Source organism: Leopardus geoffroyi, chromosome C1 (assembly GCF_018350155.1).
Source record: "Leopardus geoffroyi isolate Oge1 chromosome C1, O.geoffroyi_Oge1_pat1.0, whole genome shotgun sequence".
Classification (NCBI taxonomy): domain Eukaryota; kingdom Metazoa; phylum Chordata; class Mammalia; order Carnivora; family Felidae; genus Leopardus; species Leopardus geoffroyi.
The window spans coordinates 41774107-41797282 of NC_059328.1; the positions used below are offsets into that span (position 1 = coordinate 41774107).

General features: G+C 42.8%; 1 protein-coding gene across 3 annotated transcripts in view; it reads right to left on the minus strand.

Moving 5' to 3' along the window:
• Window positions 1-654: 654 nt before the first annotated feature.
• Window positions 655-23176, minus strand: part of RAB3B (RAB3B, member RAS oncogene family) — a 68565-nt gene continuing 46043 nt past the window's right edge. For 2 of the 3 annotated variants that reach the window (XM_045477366.1, XM_045477367.1), the window contains exons 3-5: window positions 22902-23020; window positions 19882-20006; window positions 3365-6922 (exon numbers count right to left, since the gene is read on the minus strand). In XM_045477366.1, coding sequence (XP_045333322.1) covers window positions 6735-6922; window positions 19882-20006; window positions 22902-23020 — 432 coding nt within the window. In that variant the 3' untranslated portion in view covers window positions 3365-6734. Of the gene's footprint in view, window positions 1791-3364; window positions 6923-19881; window positions 20007-22901; window positions 23021-23176 lie in introns of those variants that run through there. The other variant, XM_045477368.1, reaches the window with a different exon arrangement.

A 23176-nucleotide genomic window follows, 5' to 3' on the forward strand; every position in this document is an offset into this window, starting at 1 on the left:
CAGACCAGCATTCTACACATGGGTTAAGGATCGGTCATTATAGTTTTAGAGCAAATATCTTCATAATATTTGTCAGAAAAAAATATTGGAATGTTTGGAATAAAATAGCTCCAATTATTTCTTTTTAAATCCTAGGGAAGAATTCTGCTTGGCCTTGCTTGATCACATGCCCCCTTTACTGACAGTCTTTACTAGAATCACCTGGTTTGGATGAAGGAGCAGTATTACTACAAAAGAAGAGATTGCTTTTCCAGAAGAAATACTGGGGAGAAGTGATAGCTGGCTATTACAAGAAATGATTTACCAGGGATCCTACAGTAAGTTAGGGCAGATTCAGAACTAGAAAGAGAATTGATAAAATAATTATTAATGGGGCACCTGGGTGGCTCAGTTGATTAAGCGTCTGACTTTGGGCCAGGTCATGATCTCATGGTTCGTGGGTTCAAGCCCCACGTCAGGCTCTGTGCTGACAGCTCAGAGCCTGGAACCTGCTTTGGATTCTGTATCTTCCTCTCTTTCTGACCCTCCCCCACTCACACACACACACTCTCTCTCTCTCTCAAAAATAAATATTTAAAAAATTAAAATAATTATTAATAATAATTGAAGTTTCTGGATTCTTTTTATGTGTGGTATTAAAATAAACCCCCATGCTTTGAGCTGTTCATTTATTTACATTTTTTAAATATTTGTGTTGTGTGGAGGATGGACTGTAGAGGAGCATGTGTGGACTAGGTAAACTGGTTAGAAGCTTTGTGGTAGCTATCTAGGGGAGAAATGGCATGGACCAACATCATGGTAATGGAATTGGAGAAAAGTAGGCAGACTTGAGATATATTTTAGAGATAAAATCATAGGACTTGTTGCTGGCTGTGGACAGTAAGAAAAAGAAAAATAAGGAATTAAGAATACCAAGGTTTCTGTGAAGAGTGGGGTTGAAACAAATTTGGGGCAGAATTAAGAGTTCCAGTGTGGACATGTTAAGTTTGAGCTATGGAGATGTCTACTGGGCACTTATGTACACATGTCATTACCAAATACTTGGCATCTAAAGCTGCAGAACTAGATGAGGGCTTCAAGGAAGATAGTACAGCTACAGCAGGGGACTCAACTACTATTTCTTTTTAAGATTTTGTTTTTACGTAATCTCTACACCCAGTATGGGGCTTGAACTTACAACCCCGAGATCAAGAGTTGCATGCTCTACTAACTGAGCCAGCCAGGTGCCCCTCAACTGTTCTTCGAATAATCCTTTATGCATGTAATGAATCCTTCTGCTGGGCTTCCAGCCAGGAATCTCAGATGGGAATCACAACCATTATTACCATTAATCCCATAGAATGAGAAGCCAGATTCATCCTCCAGGGAGCAGCTAAGAAGTAATAAAATGAATGGTGAAATATGCTTCAAAACCCCATGCAGATGTGTTGTCATTCCTCCAGAGTAGACCCTTCGGACAACCAAACAAATGGTGAGATTGCCCTGCTGTAAACCATTTTGACATTTCTCTTTGGGGATAGCAGGTTTTAAGACCTAGGGAAATTTACCAGACTTGGTTTCATAAGACTTAGTGTTGCTTTCTTTGGTGGGTTGAAAAAATAGCCAAAGTATTTTGCAGCTCTTCCTATCAAGAGATGGCATCTCTTTCTCCACACCTTATACGTGACTTGTATTAGTGGGACATTAGCGAACATGATACAGAGGCTTGAAAAGTACTTCTGCATTGGAGCTTGCCCTCTCATGCTGCTGGAAAAACTTCTGCCACCATGTGAACAAGCCTGGGCAGCCTTCTGGAAGATGAAAACACATGCAGAGACATCAACCACCCTAGTCATGTCAGCTGGGACCCCAGGCATGTGAATGAATTCATTCTAGGCCATCCAACCTCAGCAGGGAGAAACACCCAGCCAACCCATGGAATCATGAGAAATAATTAATGTTTGTTGTTTCAAGTCACTAAGTTTTGTAGTGGTTTGTTATGTCCCTCAGAAGACAATAATTAGCTCTGAACCAGGCATCTAAAGATATTTTGCAAGTACAGATATTCTTTCTCTCACCATTACTCTTTTGGAGGATTTGTGTTTGATCAATCATCAAAGGTTTGAACTGAAAGATGAAAGCTTGAGGAATGTAAAGCAATGGCCAGTGGGTAATGGAGGTGTTTGGGGGTCAGTGGAGTCTTCCTAGGATTCCTGAAACAGCTCCACAAATATGATTCAAGTTTTCCAGTTGTGTTCTCATAGAATGATGTATCTTTCCTTCAGAGCACTTTGTAATTATATCTGGGTATTTTACAATGTCTAGACTAAACCACAAGCTACTAGACTATAAGCTTCATGAAGGCAAGGATTGTGTTTAATTTGCCATTGATTATATTCTGGCACATACTAGACACTAATTTATTGAATGAGTAAATATGAATGAGTAAATTTGAGTTTTGGGGATCCAGGCCTTCAAAAACATCACTTAACAATATTCACGTCTCATGGGCCAGTCTCTTGCATGCACTCCCAGGCATAGGCTGATCCTCCAACTGTGGCAGGTAATCAGGGGTAGTAGAGATGCAGAATCTGAAATCAGTGAGATTCCAGGACACCGATTACTCTAATTCCTTCTTACCCCAAACTATTGGCAAACAAAGTCAGACAAACATTCCTCAAGACACTCTAGAAAACTTGACACCCAAGCAAAGAGCTTTGGAGTGGCAGGTGATGTGAATGGGAAAGTCAGGTCTGGAGGATATTCATATCATTCTGTGGACATTACAAGGCTGCACTCACAAAGTAATTGTGAGAGCAAAGGATTCTCAGAGATAATTAAACAATCTCAATTGGGACATTGGAGTCGGTCACTACTACTACTCTTGAGACACAACTTGAAGAGAAAAATTGAATGAAAATGAGTCAGACAGAGGTGAATTCAAATGATACTACCAAGTGACTTAAATATGTTAACTTTCCCAAGGCTATGTTTCCTTGACTGCCAAATTGGGATAATATTTTAGAAACAGCACATCCATTAGACTATAGGTACCTTGTAGGCAGGCATAATTTGTTTTCATATATATTTATCTAGTGTTTAACAGTGCCAGACTCACAGTAGATACAGAATAGATAAATTTCTACCTAGAGATAACCCAAGATCTAGTCCTGACTCTATCACTAATACACTCTCAGAGTGACCTTAGGAAATTTCCTTTTCCCAGGACTGCAACCTTCCTCTTTGTAAAATGGGAAGCCTGGACAAGCTTTTCTCTAAACTCCTTCCAGATCTAATATTTGAGTCTGTGGCCATTTAGTACAGTCTACCCCATTGCTGCTCCCAGAAGTTAATTAATGCTACAGACTGAGGAGACAATAATAAGTCACGAATCACTTTGTATTTACAGATACACATGCATTTAAAACAGATTCTGTAAATAGCTACAATACTGTATTGCACATTTGGCCTACTTTTGCCTCTTTTGAGGTCAAGAGGTTTTTGTTTGTTTGTTTGTTTGTTTGTTTAGTCTTCCTTTATTTGGATTGTTAAGCAAGATGAACACCGGGACAAGTTGCCACTAACACATATTATGCAGCTTGAACCTTGGTGGCTAATTGCACTATTACTGTGATTGATAAACATTGCACTGTAATCGGCTGGAAGCTCCTGGCTTCCATGTGGCAGAAATGAGGTCACAGAGCAGGTCTGGGGGACTGCCATCTAGCAAGCAGCTCTGTTGGTCTGTTGCACAGTAGGTTTGCCATTATCACATTTAACTCTTGATTCTATCTGTTGTGAAGATGATTGCTCTCTTAAACTAGCTCCTGAGTTTTAAAGAATTTAACAATTTTTAAGTAGAAATTTCACTATTTGCCTGGATATCCAGTATGAGAGAAAAGATTGTTGGATATATGTACTAAAATATCCAAAGGTCACAAGGAGCTCAGTCTGAAATCCTAGTACTAGGGTACATGGGTGTTACTGCCCAGAAAAATAGTGATTATCCCTGACCTGTATTGACTTAGCAGTATAAAAAGCACATCAAGAATCACTGCCTGTAAAGGGATCACATTTGTCCATGGTTGAAGAAGTTAATCAAGTCACTCCTGCAAAATGCCCCATTGCTGGAGGCTGCTTAAAGCATTGCTTGAGAGGTAGGTAAGAATTTCCTGACAGAGACAGATACAGGGACTTGGTCCTGAAAAACACTGGACAATTTTCGCTCAGGCCCTTGGGACCTGATTGCCTCAGAGACTGACTCCTTTCCAGAAGCATTAGATATCCATCATCTTGGATTAGTCTTAATAGTTGAGTAATTTGTTAACAGATTAGAGACATAAGTCTTTTCTCCAGTGGACTCTGAATCTGATGGCCTTGGGATTGAATCCTAACAGGGCTCTAATACTTGCTAGCTGTATCATCTTGGTCAAGTGTCTTAACCTTTTTGGGTCATAGTTTATCTATAAAAAATATCATATAGAATGTGATAAAGAGCACAGACCTTAGAACCTACTGCCTGGATTTGAACCCCAGCTCTACTATTTACTCGTTATGTGACCTTAGACAAGCTAAAGAACCTTTTTGTATCTTACTTAACCTCATCTTTAAATGAGGTTGATTATAGTGCATCCCTCACAAAGATATTGAGAAGATAAGTTAATATATGTACAGTGCTTGGAACAATGTTTAGTACAGAGTAAGCATGACCTCAGTGTTAGCTACAATGACATTGGGGTGATAATCCTCATCTCTCAGGTTCATTTTGCAGATCAACTGAAATGATAAAAGTGAAAAAAAGAGTCACAGAATTATTAGTGCTAGAAGAGACCTTAAAGGTTACCCAAATAACCTCCACATTTTATAGGTGGGAAATCAAGACTCAGAAATGGAGTGATTGGTCCAGAGTCACACTTGATTTAAGGGCAGAGTCCAGGTCTCCTGATTCCAAGTCCAGGTCCAAAAGCTCTATCCTCTGCATCACATCAAAGAAAGCAACATCTCCACGGGGAGGACTCTGGGGGGTCCTCTTATGCAGTCATTGGACCTATGCTAGTTAATGTACTTTCCTAGGATAACGAACTGCATTTGGAATGGACAAAAAACTTGGAAGAGACTCTCCCCCTTCCCCCACCAACTTCTGAGGTGGCATGTTAGTGAAGGGGGAAGTGGGGATTCGGGCTAGGGCTGGGAGGAAATATTTTTCAAGAATCAGTGCTAGTTCCATGTCATTATTTCAGCTAAAAACCAAACATGTGCCATGTCTAAACAAGCTAGAATCCACTCCATTTGTTTCTGGTGTCAAAGGTTTTCATGTGGTTTTGATTTTGGTTTTGGTTTTTCCTTTTACTCATTATGTGACTAATTAAGCAGCTTTAATTAAGCAGCTTTCCCTAGGAATGGTTTCACATCCTCTCTTCAGTGGAAACTAAGATTTCACTCCCAGGAGGGTGAGTTTGGGATTGGGACTTCTGTGTTCAGTTTTCCCAATTTTTTCAGGGTCATGCCCCCTAGATTTATTCTGCCTTAAATTACATTTCCCAGTTGTACTACTCAGCAGTGATTGAAAGATGGGTTGGAGGAAAGGGCAGTTTGGAGGGAAGACACCGTGAAGAACTATCTGACTTGGAGAAAAGGCAGAGGTCATGATTTCTGTTCTCAAATTATCTGAGGGTGTCAAGGGGCAGAGACTGTGAGGTCTCTGACAGCAGAGCTGGTACAAATGGGGTAAAAAGAGGAAGAAGAATTGCCAGGGCACAGATTTCAGCCTAAAGCAAGGAAAACTTTCAATTATGAGAGTTGCCCAAAGATGGTATGGACAACGAGCTCCCATCCCTGCCTAGAAGGTATGCTTTAGAAGAAAGAGATTTGGTTGTGAGGTCTGACAGCCACTTATCAGAGATGTGAAGACTGGAATTGACTAGTCAGACCAGGTAACTCTAAATATTTCAAATTCTGGGAGTCTAAAAAACAAAGACCAATTTCATGGAGTTCCCACAGTTAAGAACCACCTGGAAAGCAGCAAAATCAGAAAGTCATGACCTGTTCCTTTATCTTGCCTGTGATTCTCTTTTCTTTCTCTTTCTCTTTCTCGAGCTCACTCGTCTACTCTTTAATATAGCAGGAACCTTTGACATTTTGCAGGGAATAATCTTTTCTTTTAAATGTATTTCTGGCTTAGCCTTTGCTTCTTCAGCATCATTAGAGAGTCTGAGCTCTCTGGAGATTAGCTCTGGCCTGTCACCACAGCAACTGCCCAGGCCCTGTGGGCATCCATGGTAATAGGCATAGGGCTTTGAGAGGAAGCCCCACAGGGAGTCTGATATGAAACAAGCATGTTGTGTATGAGGAGGTTTTCTTTAATAGGATTAGCTGTGTAGGTTGCCTCACTTACCCAGTTGGCCAGGCCTGAAAAGTGTGCATGTGTCAAATTTTGGTCAAAGGAGGAAATCTTATTTTAAAGGCAGAAAAGAGACTCGCTCTCCACGTCCCTGAAGTGAATACCCTTTGTAAGATTGAGTCTTCTTTTGTAAAGTGAACCTTAACCCATGCCATGACCTGGTTGTTGGTTTGGGGCTGGGTGTCTGCAAGGAAGGCCATCTGCAGAGAATTCGAGGGGCATGCTTCCACCTCCACTGCAGGCAAAGAACAGCAGCAACTCAGCTTGCTTGGGGCTGGGGGTGGACAGAGTGTAATGCGGGAAGCAGAGTGGGTGTGGGGTCACAAGAAGGGGAAATCGGGAGGGTGGGCCTTGCCTAACATGAGCAGTTCTGCTGCAGCAGCGGTGGGGTGTCTGAGAGACGGGTGTTCTTGGAGGTGCCCAACACAGAGGGGTCTGTGTCCAGCGAATCAGACATCTTGTCACAAATGGCATCTACCAGGCGCTCGAAGGCCTGCCTCACACTGATGTTCTCCTTGGCGCTGGCTTCAAAGAAGTCAAACCCTAAGAAGAGAAGACAGAAAATAGTAAGGATTTTTCCCTTCCTTTGTATGCCCCCTGGCCAGAACACTCCGAATTAATACAGCTGGTGCTAAGGAATGAAGTGAGGAGGCCTAATTCCATGGCAGGGGATTCTGCTTTAAAGAAATGGTACAAGGCAGGGGCATTACCTGCACGGGTTTTACAGTCAGTCAGATCCTGGTTCTACCACTGGTCAGCTGTATTATCCCCAGCAAGTCACGTATTCTCTTTATAAATCAAGTCCCTGGTTTATAAATTGTGTTAATTTTACCTAACTCATTAAACAAGATAATGCATGTAAAGTATATAGCCCTGTGCCTGACACAGAGTGGGGGTCACTAGGTGTTTTCTGAAAGAGTGAATACTTCAATATGTGTACACAGCACTTCACAGTGTTCAACCCGTTATTTTGTCTGATCCTCATGTCACCTCTGGGAGGAGGAGTATTTGGGCAGACCCCTCCATTTCACTAGTGCAGACACTGTGGCTTAGAGAAATAAGCTGACCTGCCCAAGATAAATAGAGGCACCAGTTAAAGAAGCCCAAGCTTTGACCTTTTTCACTAGGGCTTTTCCTCCTCTTTCCCTTGCCTTTCAGTCACCTCACAGCCTCTGGGATCTGGAAGGCACCCCAAGATCCACACCAAATAAAGCTTCATTTGCCCTTTCCGCCCCAGACCCACTGGCTTATCTCTACTCCATGAGGTTCCTCCTCCCTGAATTCCCCTGGACTTTCTCTATAGCTCTGCCTCCCACACAAACCCAACAGAAGGCACATGAAAGGCTGCACTTGAAGCATAAAATATTCTTGTCTGTTTGGTACCTTGAGATCTTTAGTGACACTTTCTGTGACAAGGAACAGAACTTGATTGTCCCAAGAGACACAAGAAAGTCCCTCCTGATTCAGACAAAGTGGCTACTTCCCAGCTGAGGAATTCTGACCAGGTTGGTGGCAGTTCTTAGAAGTAAAAGCCTCCTTCTCTATAGGTCCCTGACCCAGTCTCCTCCCTCCTATTTGTCCAAGGAACTTCCTCTTTCCTTTCCTTTCAGGTCCATCTTTATTTCTTCTCAAAACTTCTCTCTTCCCTTGTTTTCATGTCTCTCCTTCTTTTCCCTTATGTTCCTCACACTTTGTCCTTTGGATTCTTTATATTTATTGAGCACCCACTATATGTCAGATACGATGCCAGGAGCTTTGGAACTATTATCTTACTGTGGGTAAATATAATCATCTTTAATTTATAAATGAGAAAATGAAGGGGCGCCTGGGTGGTGCAGTCGGTTAAGCGTCCGACTTCAGCCAGGTCACGATCTCGCGGTCCATGAGTTGGAGCCCCGCGTCGGGCTCTGGGCTGATGGCTCGGAGCCTGGAGCCTGTTTCCGATTCTGTGTCTCCCTCTCTCTCTGCCCCTCCCCCGTTCATGCTCTGTCTCTCTCTGTCCCAAAAATAAATAAACGTTGAAAAAAAAAAAAAATGAAGGCTTCAAGAGATTGCATAACTCACACAAGGTCACGGGACTATATTAGTGGAAATTGGGTTTAAATCTGGGTTTGGCTAGCTCCAACGTTCATACACAGTCCTGTCTCCTACTTCTTCTCTTTCTCTTCTTTCCATCTTTATTTCTTTTCTTCCTTCCTTCCTTCTTTTTAAAAAAATGTTTATTTATTTATTTTGACAGAGAGAGTGTGTGTGCAAGCAGAGGAGGGGCCAAGAGAGAGAGGGAGAAAAAGAATCCCAAGCAGGCTCTGCACTGTAAGCGCAGAGCCCAATGCAGGGCTTGAACCCACAAACTGTGAGATCATGACCTGAACCAAAATCAAGAGCCAGATGTTCAACAGAGTGAGTCACCCAGGTACCCCTCCTTACTTCCTTCTCTCTTTTCTTTCCTTTTCCTTTTCTTTCTCCTTTCTCCTTTCTCCCTTCCCTCCCTTCCTCCCTTTCTCCCTTCCTCCCTTCTTCCCTCCCTTCCTCCCTCCCTCCCTTCCTCCCTTCCTTCCTTCTTGACTATACCTTTCTCTTCTCTACAAGTCTCTTTGGCTTTTGTCTTTATCTGACTATTACCCTGTCTGAATCTGGGCAAGTCACTTTATCTCTGTGAATCACTTAGCCTCTCTGAGTCTCAGACTCCTCAGTTGTCAAATAGGAATAGCTACAGTGTGTTCCTGCTGAGAATAGCTGGGAGAATTAAGTGAGAGGAGAGATAAACTGGTGTACGAAGTTGCTTGTTAGAATAACAGTTTCTTTCCTTCTACTTTCATCTGCTCCTCTCACCTCCTCTTCATCCTGTTCTCCTTCTTTTATTGTCTTTTCCCACAAAGGAGGGTCTCTCTTTTCTCCCCACTTCCTACTCCCTATTATCCCACTGTGGACTGAAGGACTGAAGCCCCCAGGTACAAACAAGCCTCCTCTTCCTCCACCATCTCAGCTTGAAGGCACTCCCAGCTTCTTCCAGGCCTCCTTTGGTTGACAGTCTCTCAGTGGCCCTTTCCCCAACCTGAGAAAGGCAAGCAGCAGGAGTGCGTGCTAACCATCGACTTGTGATAAAGAAGGAGTTGGCTGCTGGCTCATTATCTTCAGGCTACAGAAACCCAGTCAGCTTCAGAGACCTTCCAGCATGTAGCTTTTCCTTAATGAGTATCATAAAAATTGACTCTCTGGCCTTTGACTGGCTTATCACAAGTTTTTGGAGAAGAGGAGGGAGTATATTGCTTGCCTAGGAAAGGGGCAAACAGGTAAAGAAGTAAATAGGCTTTAACTATTAGTTTGGATGAAGATGAGGACCCAGTTCAAGGCCAGGGCACAAATCATTTCTGAGGAATTGGCACTGAGGGGAGGACATGTCATGTTGTACACGTAGGCAGTGGGAAGAGGCCCAGGAGTCATATAACCCAGATTTGATTATAGTCCCTGTCAGCTACTGGCTGTATGACCTTGGGCAAGTTGCCCAACCTCTCTCAGCCTCTATTTCTTTATCTGTAGAATGGGGTGAATATTACCTACCTCATAGTGAGGTAATAAGAATTAAATGCACATAAGTATGTGAAATGATTGGCATATGGAATACATGTTAATTCCCTTTTCCTTATATTCCTAGTTCACTTTAGTCCCAGCTTCCTTGCACCCAGGGCCTTTAGGGAAATCTTCTTTCTCCTAGTCATTCAGGGTCAATCAATAAACCAGTCTTTACTGAACAGTGACTTTGTGCCAGGTCTCATGTTGAGAGCCAGGGACAAAAGGAGACCAAATCTAATTGTGGAAAAGATACACTAATCAGAGCCCTTATGTATGCATAGTCTATAACAGTTCACAAATACAATTTTATTTTTTTAAGTTTTATTATTTGAGAGAGAGAGAGAGAGAGAGAGAGAGAGAGAGAGAGAGAGAGAGAATATGAATCCCAAGCAGGCTCCACACTGTCAGCACAGAGCCCAACACAGGGCTCCATCTCACGAACCCTGAGATCATGACCTGAGCCAAAATCAAGGGTCAGATGCTCAACTGACTGAGCCACCCAGGTGCCCCCAAAATAATTTTAAAACAACCTTGTGAGCGGGGTGGGGGGCAAGGCAGGGGTTATTACTTGTAAGTTACAGACAGGAAAACCTAGACTTGGGGATGCAGTATAAGCTAGGGCTCTATCCCTTATGCCCCTTTGTCTTGCTCTCAGTTGGAATAGTGACTGAACACTATATAACATTTCTAACCCAAGTAGAGCAAACCAGAGGATGTGCAGGAATGCAGTGGAGAGAGAGAATGGCATGGGAAGAGAGCAGGAGGAGGCTTCCAGAAGTTAGTGGAAAGAGGAATCTTTGAGGCTACAACTGAGCAAAACTCTTCACCTAACTAACTTTTCATTCTTTCAGGCTCAGCTTAGATACAGCCTCTTATACAGCTATAGCACATGTTACCCTGCATGGTAGAAGTCCATTTGACAAGAAGGTCCCTGAGCAGGGACTATGCCATTCATCTGAGCCCCAGAAATAGCCAAAGGTATAGGTGTTTGGTGAGTGCTGGTTGATGAAGAGATGACTGAAGGAGGGGGGAAGCATGGAGAGTGTGCTTGAGAGGATGTGGACAGTAGGGGTCATAAAAGTCAGCTCAACATGCATGATGACACTTGGGTGAATCAGTAGTTCTTACCCTTGAGGAGCTCCTAGTCTAGTGTGAGAGACAGACACACTGACAGTATTACCATGATAAATGCTGGAATGGTGGGAAGCAAGGGGATTAGCAGGACACAAGAGGAGGCACCTAACTGTCCTGGGGGGCCAGGGAAGGCTTCTTGGAGAAGCTGATTCCTACACAAATATCAACTAGATAAAGACAGGTGATTGTGAATGTATGTGTGAGCACATTTGTGTGTACTACACCAGGCAGGGGAAGCAGCATGAGCACAGCTAATGGGGCAAAAACAGCATTGGTATATGTCAGAGTGAGCATAGTAGTTTGTTATCATTAGAGCAGAAAGCTCAAAGTGATGACAGATGAGACAGTAAGTCTCATGGAGACTCATGGAGGGCTCATGTGTCATGCCAAAGAGACGTCACTGTCATCTTAAAGGTACCCAAGGTGTGGGAACTCTGATTTGAGTAACCAGCTCATGGCCTTAGCCAGCTCATGGGTCTCTTTCCCTAGCAGGACCACTCCAAATTCACATCCATCCAATTACTGTCAGGCTTCTGGAAGGCTCTTCATTAGCAGGCCCAGATGGTAACCTTTCCCTCAGATTCATTAGTAAGGATTCTCAGGAGCTGAGAACCTAGTGAGGTCAGAAAGATGACAACCAATTAATCAGACTAGCCCTCAGTCCTTTCCTCCCTCTAATTGGCTTCACAACAATATTTCTTCTATCTTTAATAGGGCCCAATTCTTAGCTGAATCTGAGATAATCCACATCCCCCCAGGATCATGTTTACCTATCCTGCCCAAAGGTAGCTGTCATAGACCCAGACTCTACAGTTTGTCCACACTGCCTGCTTCTGAGTTCGACCTCAGAATCCTATTCAAAAATTCATAACCAACTGAACTTACCTCTCCTCATCCTGACACTGCCCTAGAACACTTCTCCACTTTTATGTTCAAATCCCTTCTCTACCTCCCTCTGATACCTCCCATCTCTGTCATGTATCAATCTTCAATTCATGACCTGCTGGTCATTGATAATTTGGCAAGTGACTCACTGTGTTCCTTTATGCCCAGGGTTGTTCTCATTCTCAGGAACTTTGGGTTTCATGTGGCCAATTCATCTAACACCCTTAATTTCTCAATCATCTCATTTACAGCGACCTTCTCTTTCATTTTGCTCAGCTATGCTTCTGTCCTATTTTGACTTGGATTTGTGTAACTGGGACTGAAAAAGGCCTAATTAATGCAATACCCAGACTCATTGGCTTAACATCCGAGATTTTTCGTGGCTTGGCCTCTACTTCCCTGGCTCCATCTTCCTGGCACACACACTGCTCCAGAGATATGAACACTTTCTCATTTGGTGCCATTACTCATGCTATTACTCTCTAGCTCCTACTCCTAGTTACTTTCATTATTCAACTGTGGAATTACCTTTCTCTTCTCACCCCGCCTCCACCCCTTAGAACATACAATGTACCTCTCCCCTGTTCTCCCATAGTACCTTACACAATTGTTTCCATCAGATTCCAACAACAAAATGGGAACTATTCTTAACATTTAAACTAGAGGAAATTGGTTATATAAGAGACAGAAGAACAAAGAGGCCAATAAGAATAGTGAGGAAACCAGACATTAGCACCAACAAATAAAACAAACCTACTACTAAGGCCAAAGGAAGCTAGAGCCAGGAAAGCAGGAGCCAAAGAAGAGGAGTAGCCTCTACTTGAGAAGTCATCCAAGGTGGGGAGAGGGAATATACAGGTTTCCCTTTTCCCCATCTCTAATCACCTGCCTATGCCTCTCCTTGGCTAAATGCATCCAAAAGCCACTGTCACAGGAACCTGGGAAACAGCCTGCAAATGTCAACTCCCTGGGATGGGGGTAGGGGACAGGGTGTTTGCAGGAGAGACAGCAGAAGAGTGAAGAATGATATCAAACAGGCTAAAGACTGACACAGCCATCTACCCAAAGGATGTTGAAATTACCTCTCTACTATTTTGTTTCCCTAGTCAACTGGCATCTTGAAGGCAGGGTGAAGGCAGGTGTTCACTTCTGTGTCCCCAGGGTCCATCATGTGTTAGACAACTGTGGCAGATTATTCACTGCCCTCTCTGTACAGGATTTGGCATATCCACCCATTGGCAAGTGCTTTGCAGAACCTCCTTGTGGGAGGATTATATCTTTCTGTTTCATTGACATCAAATTTGATCATGTAACTTGCTTTGGCCAACAGATGTGGGCATTCCAAGTCCCAACAGAAGATTTAAGAGCCTTTGTGTGGTTTAGCCATCCCAGATTAGACCCCAAAGTAGGAAAACACATGGAACAGATTCACAGCTGACTTGCAGCTAGCATATGTGAGAAATAAACCTTTATTATCTAAGCTCCTGACTCGAGTTATGTGTTACCACAACAGAATCTAAAGAAATCTCACTAACACTGTGACTAAGGGTAGAAATTTGAAGAGAAACAGTGGCAAGCTTTTGGGAAAATACCACTGGATGATGATATAATGGGAACATTAGGATTTTTAGTCCAAAGCCTGAGTTTGAGTACTGGGCCTACCACCTGATACCTGCGTGGCTTAGAAAAGTTACAGAATCTTTAAATGAAAAAATAAAGAGACAGAAGTGAGTGGCACAGCTCATTGTGTGCAAGAAAACACAAGTTTGGATTCAGCTTCTTCATCAGTATCATGGAGCTGATGATAATGACATCTTCCAGGCTAGGAGTGAGGATGAGGGTCACAGAAAGTTGTTGCGAAAGCACCTTGTAAACTGTAAGTCACTGCATCAAAGTTAGTTACTATCAATGTCAGGTCTTTCTCTGCAACGAGGCTCTGTGGTGCAGGTTTCAACTGTTCATCCCAATTCAAACAACAAACAAATAAACAAGCCCATTTAACAGGCACCTAAAATAAGCAAGGCAATGTACAAAGGTCTGTGAGGTCTGAGTGATAAGTAGGTATTGTGTGAACTGAAATCATGGAATCAAAGAGAAGGGATAGAGCCAAATGGACCTTCCCATTCAACTAACTCAAATCTCCTATTTTTCAGATGGGTAAACTGAGACCCAGAGACAGGAGACAAGATGCTCAAGATCATATAGCAAATTAGTGGCAGAAACAGGATAAAACCCTCAGACTCCAACTCCTACTCTGGTGCTTTTCACACTAAACTTTGCTGGAGTGAGTGTATGTGTGTGTTCTAAGACCGCATCGTAAATGAGTCTCTCCCTCCCTTGTAAGCAGAAGTGCGTTTTTCTCTTTTACTATCCTCTCTGGGCTCTGGCCAGGTCCATTTGCATTCAGATCCAGAGAAGGGACAAGATGTCCCTTTCTGAGGTGCACAGGAGGGAAGAGGCCCCAAAATGCCATGCTTCTCACAATAGGAGTCCCTGAAACTGCTCCATACTCCCAAAGATCCACTTGCCACAGTCTCACCTATGTCCCAGGAACTTCGAGGATACTGATAGTCTGCTGCTACTCACAGCTTTAATAAAAGCTAGCAGCTGGCCATATCACTAGATTGGCCTAGTGAGCTAAGAAAAGCTAAGGGAAAGGGAGTCCTGAAGAGGAATCCCATCGAGCAGCGACTGGCACTACTATGGTGGCAAACAGACCACTGAAACTCAATTGCTGGCATAGCAGAGATAGGACTGAAGTGGGAATGAGGAAGGCTGAGCATCCACCCTCACTGTTCCCAAATCTGATCACATCCTTGCAAAATTCTTTTTTTTTTTAAATTTTTTTTTTCAACGTTTATTTATTTTTTTAGGACAGAGAGAGACAGAGCATGAACGGGGGAGGGGCAGAGAGAGGGAGACACAGAATCGGAAACAGGCTCCAGGCTCTGAGCCATCAGCCCAGAGCCCGACGCGGGGCTCGAACTCACGGACCGTGAGATCGTGACCTGGCTGAAGTCGGACGCTTAACCGACTGCGCCACCCAGGCGCCCCATATCCTTGCAAAATTCTTAACATGATCCACAGGATCCTTCATGACTTGGCCCTTGCCTACCTCTCCACTCTCACCTCACACTACTCCCCCCTTGATTGTTCAGTCCCTGCGGTATGGCCTTCTTTCAATATCCTGAGTGCTTCAAGCTTTACCCCACAGTAGGACTATTCTTGATCTGGAATATGGTCCTCTGCCTCCGTGCCCTGCCCCCGCCCCCACCACACACTCACTCACACCCACTCTTTGCCTAACTTTTTCTCATCTTTTAGTTCTCAGCTTCAGTGTTACTTTCTCGGAAGATCTTGACTCTCCAGTCTAAAATTAAGTTTCTCTGTTTCACTCTCTTCATAGCACTTGTAACTTATGTTACATTTATCTGCCCACCATTCCTTCTTTTAGGGAACCCTATTTTTAAACAGTTGTGGTGGCACTATAGGTCATAATACCCGCCTCCCCCAGCCATTGGAACAGGCACGTGACTCACAGGTGGCCAATCATAGTCTTCCCTAAGATTGAAGGGAGAGAGAAGAGAAGGCCTTTTTTTTTTTCAGGACTTGAGAAAATATGAATCTGGAGCTTCCATCACCCATCTTACTCCCCATGCAGAGTTTGCCTGGAGAAGGAGGGAGGCTGAAGGGATAAACAAAATTGAGAAATGGAAAGGGCAGTTGAATCCTGGGTCTAGTGAACTGTGCAGCTACATGAGCTAATAAGCTATTTTTTTTAATGAAAGCTAGTTTGATTTGGGATTTTGTCACTTTCCATAACAAGAGTCCTAACTCATGTAGAACATATCACAATTTTTAACAGCTGTATTGAGATATAATTCACATACCATTCAATTTGTCTATTTACAACATTTTAAATTATATATTTATTTGTATAATTATTTATTGTCCCCTTCCCATTAGTTCCATGACAGTAAGGATCATAGCTGTTTTGTTCACTATTATATGCCAAATGCTAAAATAGAACCTAGCTCAGAGTTAAGTGCTCAACGAATAAGTGAATAAATGTATGAATGAATGAATGAATATCTACCCTATGTTGGATCCTTAGGATAATGACCCAAATTAGACATAACCTGGTTGCTCTCAAGGTCTAGCAAGAGAAATAGATGTCCAATATGCAAATACTGGTAAGTAATGGAGGAAAACTCGGGAAATTGTACAGGACAGAAATGGTTTAACTTTACTGCCCAAATAGGACTAATTCATTAAGACTCTCTTTAAATGCCTTCCTACACCCTACACTAAGAATTAATCTTACTTCCATCTATGTCCCTATATAAATTTGATAGATCTAAACTAACCCCACTATCTCTTAACTTGAGCAAATTATTTAACCCCTCTGAACTTCATTTTTCAGAGTATTGGACATACCCTATAGTACCTACTTTGAAGGGTTATAGTGAGAATTAGATGAATTACTATACAGCATTTCATATAACACCTAGATCAATATATATATCACCTATTATTACCATATTTAGTGATAATACTGGTACCATATATAGTGAGGTTAAGTAGTTAGGAGCACAGGGTATGGAGCCAGACCACTGCTAGGGTTCAAATTCTGACTCAACCTGTTACTAGCTGTGTGACCTTAAGCAAGTTACTCAATTTCTCTGTGCCTTAGTTTTCTCCTCTGTTTAAAAAAACAAAAACAAAACAAAACAAAACAAAAAAACACCTAACACAACTTAGAGATAAGAGAAGCACATATGTCAGAGAGTTCTAGGGGGATTAAATTAAGTGAGTAATACTTTAAAACACTTAGAATAGTGCCTGGCACATGGTAAACACCTAATAAATATTTAACCAACTCGCTTTTTAAAAATCTTAGTCCTAAGGGCTTGGCATGCTGGTTATTTTTTTTCCAAATACAAAACTACCTCATGTTTTAAAACTTGGTCTAAGGTCTTGACGTACTGATATTTTCCCCCTTTCTTTTCTTTTCTTTCTTTTCTTTTCTTTTCTTTTCTTTTCTTTCTTTTCTTTTCTTTTCTTTTCTTTTCTTTTCTTTTCTTTTCTTTTCTTTTCATTAAATAGGCTTCATGCCCAGCATGGAGCCCAACGTGGGACTTGAACTCATGACCCTGAGATTAAGACCTGAGCTGAGATCAAGAGTCAGATGCTTAACCAACCAAGCCACCCAGGCACCTCTATATTTTTTTCAAATACATATCAAAGTATATACATAAAATCATCTTGCACACTTCCAATGGCATAAGTCTCTTTGGGAAATGCTAGACTCACACAGTCAACAATTTATAGTACCCTGAACACACAGTGCTGTTCTTTGCCTTTGCCAGTGTTACTCCCCTGAAATGTCCTGGCTTCTCCTCCTCACTTGGCTGCTCCTACTTGTCTTCAAGACTCAGCTTGGGCATCATGTTCTCTGATCCCCGCTGAGTTAGGTAACCTCCTCTGTACCCCCACAACCCCCAGCACATTCCTCTATCACAACACTGATCACTTGGGGTATCACTCTTTCTATCCTTCAGACCGGGGAATGTGTATCTTATTTCACAGCACAGTACCTGGCATAATGTAGGCGCTCAGAAAATCTTAATTGGATTGAAGTAAAATGAAGTAGCCAAATACTTAACATAATAAAATTTAATCAAAACATATTTCTGCAGTGTTTACTCAGAGCCAGGCCATATAGTAGGCACTGTGGGCACAAAAATAAACTAGACTCATTTCCTGTCCTCACAGAACTTTAGGGAGATGGACAAGTAAACAAGTGCACCCAAGTGCGATAGGGACTGTGACTGCTGTGTGTCTGAGGTACATTGGGTAGAGGCAAGAGGAAAAGAGCTCTGGGGGCCAGGAAGGGCTTTATAGAAGATGTGAAGCTTGAGCTGCTTTGAAAAGTGAGTTTAGGTTTACTGGCTGGATGAGGGTAGGGGGTGTGGAGTAGAAGAGAGCATTCCGAACAGATGGTTAGTCCAGGGAAAGTGCTGGGAGTCTCCCTGGGGACAGCAGGTTGAAGGCATAAAGTGATAGCAAGGGTCACCCAAACGTATGCTTAGCCACATGCTTACTGTTCTGTGAACCAGGGGGACGGGTAGACCCTTTCTGGACCCTGTGAACTTCTGTAATGGGGTAAGAACAGCAAAATCCAAGATAACTCAACCTCCCTATTTATTAAACACCTACAGTTTGCTACTTTCTATTCCAGGCCACCCTGGGGAACAGAGGAGGGAAGAAAGACATATAAGACACTCCCACACATGTACTCATAATATACATAATACAAATATATACCACACACAACTCACATTTATATATTACACAATTTTCCCACCTACAAGCCCAAATACCTATACTCTAGAGACCATAAGGGAGAATAACTTTAAACTTCCTACTCCTCAATACTTACAATACCTAGGTTGTGAGACATATTTAGGGAGGCTGGCTAAAAGTTAAGAAATATATCCTTTCTTCTAGATGAAGTTTTTTCTGAGGTGATCCTACATTGAACCCCAATACTGAAAGGAAAGGGGGGCGCCTGAGTGGCTCAGTCAGTTAAGCGTCTGACTTCAGCTCAGGTCATTATCTCATGGTTCATGAGTTTGAGCCCCGCATCAGGCTCTGTGCTGACGGCTCAGAGCCTGGAGCCTGTTTCAGATTCTGTGTCCCCTTCTGTCTGCCCCTCTGCTGCCTGCACTCTGTCTCTTGCATTGCCTCAAAAATAAATAAACATTAAAAAAAAAAAAGAAAAGAAAAGAAAAGAAAAGAAAAGAAAAGCAGCTGCTCCTTTAAGCAAGTATAGGTAGGAGTTCTGCTGTGGGGCCATTGAGACGCACCTGAGGTACCTGGGTCTCAGTGGAACACAGAGATAAGAGTGCTTTAATCTTGTAAAAAGTCAGACTGAGCTGCATACCTAAATCACATTATTTCATCCCTTCAAACATTTACTGTTGTTGTGAATTGTGTTTTGGTGAAGAAGCATCAGTTTACATTGAGAGAAATACTAAGACACAGTTTTGTGGTTGCTATAAGGATGTTTGCTATTAAGGACATTGTCACATCCAGCATATAGAGTCTGCTCTATCGTGGCCAGTGAAGAGAATAATGGGTTTGTTTTTATTTTATTTTGGAGGGGTTGTTTTTATTTTAAGGACCATCTTGAGACCATGTAATTGATTATGTTTCTCTCTTTGCATGGCTGGTAGGAAGCTAAAAGCCAATATTTTGACCCAACTCTTACACATGCCTGGGAACCTAAAACATACATACTTATCTCACCCCTGGCTTCCTCTTATTTTCCTCTTACCCTTGTTTTCCCTTTACTTTGATTTTCTAACTTTTTTGATGTATTATGATAATTAAAAAAATTTTTTTAATGCTTATTTATTTCTGGGAGAGCAAGAGAGCACGAGTGGAGAAGGGGCAGAGAAAGAGGGAGGCATAGACTCCAAGGCAGGCTCCAGGCTCTGAGCTGTCAGCACAGAGCTCCATGTGGGGCTCGAACTCACAGATGCAAGATCCTGACCTGAGCCGAAGTTGGATGCCTAACCAACTGAGCCACTCAGGTGCCCCTATTATGATGATTTTTATAAGATACCTCAAAGCCTTTGTGGAAGGCACTGGTGAAAAAAAATAGTTCATAAATTTAAATTTTACTTATTAATTCAATGTAACAAAATATACACATTATCATAAATAATAAATTACCTAAAATTCATTAGCACAAAGCTTACACGTACATCACACAAATATAAACAATATACATAGAGCACACATGTACATAATTCACAATCACAACATACCTTTAATGTCACACTTAACTGTAAACATGCATGTGCACACACACACACACACACACACACACGTTGTACACATACCAAGCTGCTCTGCAAGGAGCCGGCCCTTCTCAGTGGGAACAACCCTCTCTTCCTCCATGTCACATTTGTTCCCCACCAGGATAACCTGCGCATTGTCCCAGGAGTAGGTCTTGATCTGAGTAGCCCTAAAGAGAGACCAAGAGAAGACTGTGTTAATGACATCCTGCTCTGGTGGCAGACCCTGCAAAACTCTAAGACGTGGTTTCCCTTCCAGGAGGCAGGCTACACCCAAGTTATGTCAATTAACTCAGTTGAGGACAGACAGATACCTGCCCCTGCTGGTTGTCACAGGTGCTGACCCCTAAGCCCTGGTTGCAAACCTCACCCACCTCTTAGTAGCATTCCTCTAATACATCTGCCCATCCCTCTCTTCACTGGGCAGAGAGTTCTTTCTAAAACATCTAGCTGATCCTTTCCTGAAAGGACTCTTCTATGCTCCCACCCCCCCAACCCTGCCCGCAAAACGAGTAGCTATGTGACGAAGTCTATATCCCTCAGGTGTTCAAGAACATTCACATCCTGTCTCTCCAGCTTTATCACACTTCCTCTCCCTTCCCACCCATCCCCAAATGCTCTTCCATAGCTTGTGCCTTTGTCTATACTGGGAGTCCCTTCCCCACACTAACTCATCCCCCAAGACCCAAGGATGGTCCCACAATTCCTTGGGGGAAGTCGTCTCAGGCTTTCTCAGGCCCAGCTAGCCTCTCCTTCTTCCTCTGTGACTTGCAAACATTCACTGAAGCCTCAGATGATGAATATTTGTAGAAACCAAAACATCAGCAGTAGTGTCCCTCACAAAAGATGATTATGAAACTTTTCAAAAATACTTTATGTACTTCTCAATTTTTCAAAAGTGAGTATATACTACTTACATAATGAGAAACAAAATTTTAACATAAGGAATAAAATAGGGCCCTTATATTGTGGACATCTCCTTGTGGGGATGGGCCTAACTCTGTCTCTAACCATCCCTTCAGACAAAAATGGAATCTCATTTTGGTCACTTAAACCTTTACCATGGCACCTGTTATATTTAGCTAAACTTATCAGTCTTTCCTTGAGGGCAAGGATAATCTCATTGGTCTTTGGGGTGCCAGTCCCCAGCACGGAGCACAAAGTAGAAGAGATGTCAGCAAATTTCTGGTGAAAGAATAAGCCAGCAAATGGTTAATCCTGAAGCAGATCTTAAATGCAACCCTATCCTGACACTGACACTCAAACTAACTGAACCCTAACTGTTTCTGGACCTATTACCAACCCTGCTCCTAAAGCTGATCCCACCACCAATCTTCTCTTTGAGGATGAGAAGCCATTCCCTTAAGGTAAGGAATTCACTCAGCCACGTTGGTCATGGGCTGACAAAGAATGAGGCTCTGTGCTGGGCACTGGAGGGGCTAGGCTAGGACCAAGTTTCTCAGAGGCAAAACCTAAAGGCCAGGGCTTAGGAGAAATAGACACTTAATCTTTAGCCTCAAGGCAGGTCCCTGGAGCCAACTCTTAATGTCTCCCCATACTATTCGTTCTGTCATTTTTGTCCCTCTTCTCACCCCCATCCACTCTCAGCTCCCAGATTAGCAATTCAGGTTATTCTTGGAGGAATCGTCACCAGGTGTTAAAGTCACTGTGTTCCTGAGACAGAATGAACAGGGACTGATGGCAAAAGGGAAGGAGGTCAAGGCCAACAGGGAATTAGCAGTGTAGAGACACTGAAAGAAAGAGCTAATAATTCCATGGTAGGAGGTAGGGGGGAAGATGGAGAGGGAGAGAAAGAGGAGGAGCTGAGACAAATCGTGACTGAAGGGAAAAGAGGGAATAAGAAAGGAGAAAAGGAAGAGAAAAGGAAAGAGGAAAAAAGACTAGTAAAGAGAAAAGGAAGATGGAGGGGTCTTGTTAAAAGGGAAGAGAGAAAAAGGAGGAAGGGGAGGATAACCAATAGGCTGAGAAGGAGAACCTAGACCACCATGAATGACAGACACGTGAATGGCACCTTGGAGAGCCTGCAAAGTCACTCACAACTCGAGACTACAAGGCACCAATAGTACTTCACACAATCACGGCAACTGTTCCTTCACAGAAGGGAAGTCATCGAAGGATAGCTGTTGGGCAAAGGGCAGCAGAGATAACCTTGGCATTGGCCAGCACCGCTGCTGAATTGCTGGCCTTCTCAGCATCTCTGATTCTGAAGAAGACCATGGCACAGGTGTTCCATCTTCTCCCATCCCAATCCTTTCTACTGATTAGGGGCACAGTGTCCTGGGCCCTCCCTCTTACTTGTCCTTCCCCTTGTGCTCCCTTCTCCCTGTGAATTATACTCTAGGAAGAAAGCTGTGTAAGTCATTCAGAGGTTGTACCTGTGAAGCTGTGCTGATTTCCATTGTATGTTGAATCTTTACAAACTTGGACTAGATGTGCTCTTGACCCCTAGCCTGGGGATAAACTTTATGGGGATGTCATATGTGGATTCATTCACTACTATGACCAGGATGATCTTTTCAAAACATTAATCTGAACCTGCTGGTTCCCTGTTCAAATGTCGTCATCTAGGGAATAAACTCCAAATTCCTTATTCCAACACACAAAATTCTTCATGACCTCTGCTCTTTTTATACCCCTCACTTACCTTCTCATCTTCGTACATCTGTATACTTTTCCTGGAATATTCTTATCTATTCACCCCCTGGCTCACTCCTTTTCATCTTACAAAATGTAGCATCTGTGTCAGCAACTCCATGATCCCTTCCTTGATTCCCCAAGCTGGGTCACAGCCCTCTGTTGGATTCCCAACAGTACCTCTCTTTATCACTGTACATGTACATGATATTCTCACTGCTTGCTTACTTATCTTCCTCTCCTCTCATCTGTGAGTTCCTTGAGGACAGGAGCCATGTCTGATTCACGTAGATTTCCCTAGCATACAGCACAAGACCTAGCACACATTAGGTTTTCCTAAAGAGTTTGATGAATAATGAATAACTGAGGTGAATGAATGAATGAATGAGGTGAATGAATGAATCTCATACCAATCTTGGACAGCATTAAAGGACTCCTCGTTGGTGATGTCATACATCAGAATGAAGCCCATGGCCCCACGGTAATAGGCTGTGGTGATGGTCCGGTACCGCTCTTGCCCAGCTGTGTCCTGGGTAGGAAGAGAAAAGAGTTAGCATCCTAGAAAGTCTGCTTTTTTTCCTAAAAAGTCCTCAGGAACAATTAAGAAATAGCCCAAAGTATATTTAAGGAGTACCTATTATGTGTCTTGTATTGCACTTGGTAAGTAGAATAAAATGTTTTTTAA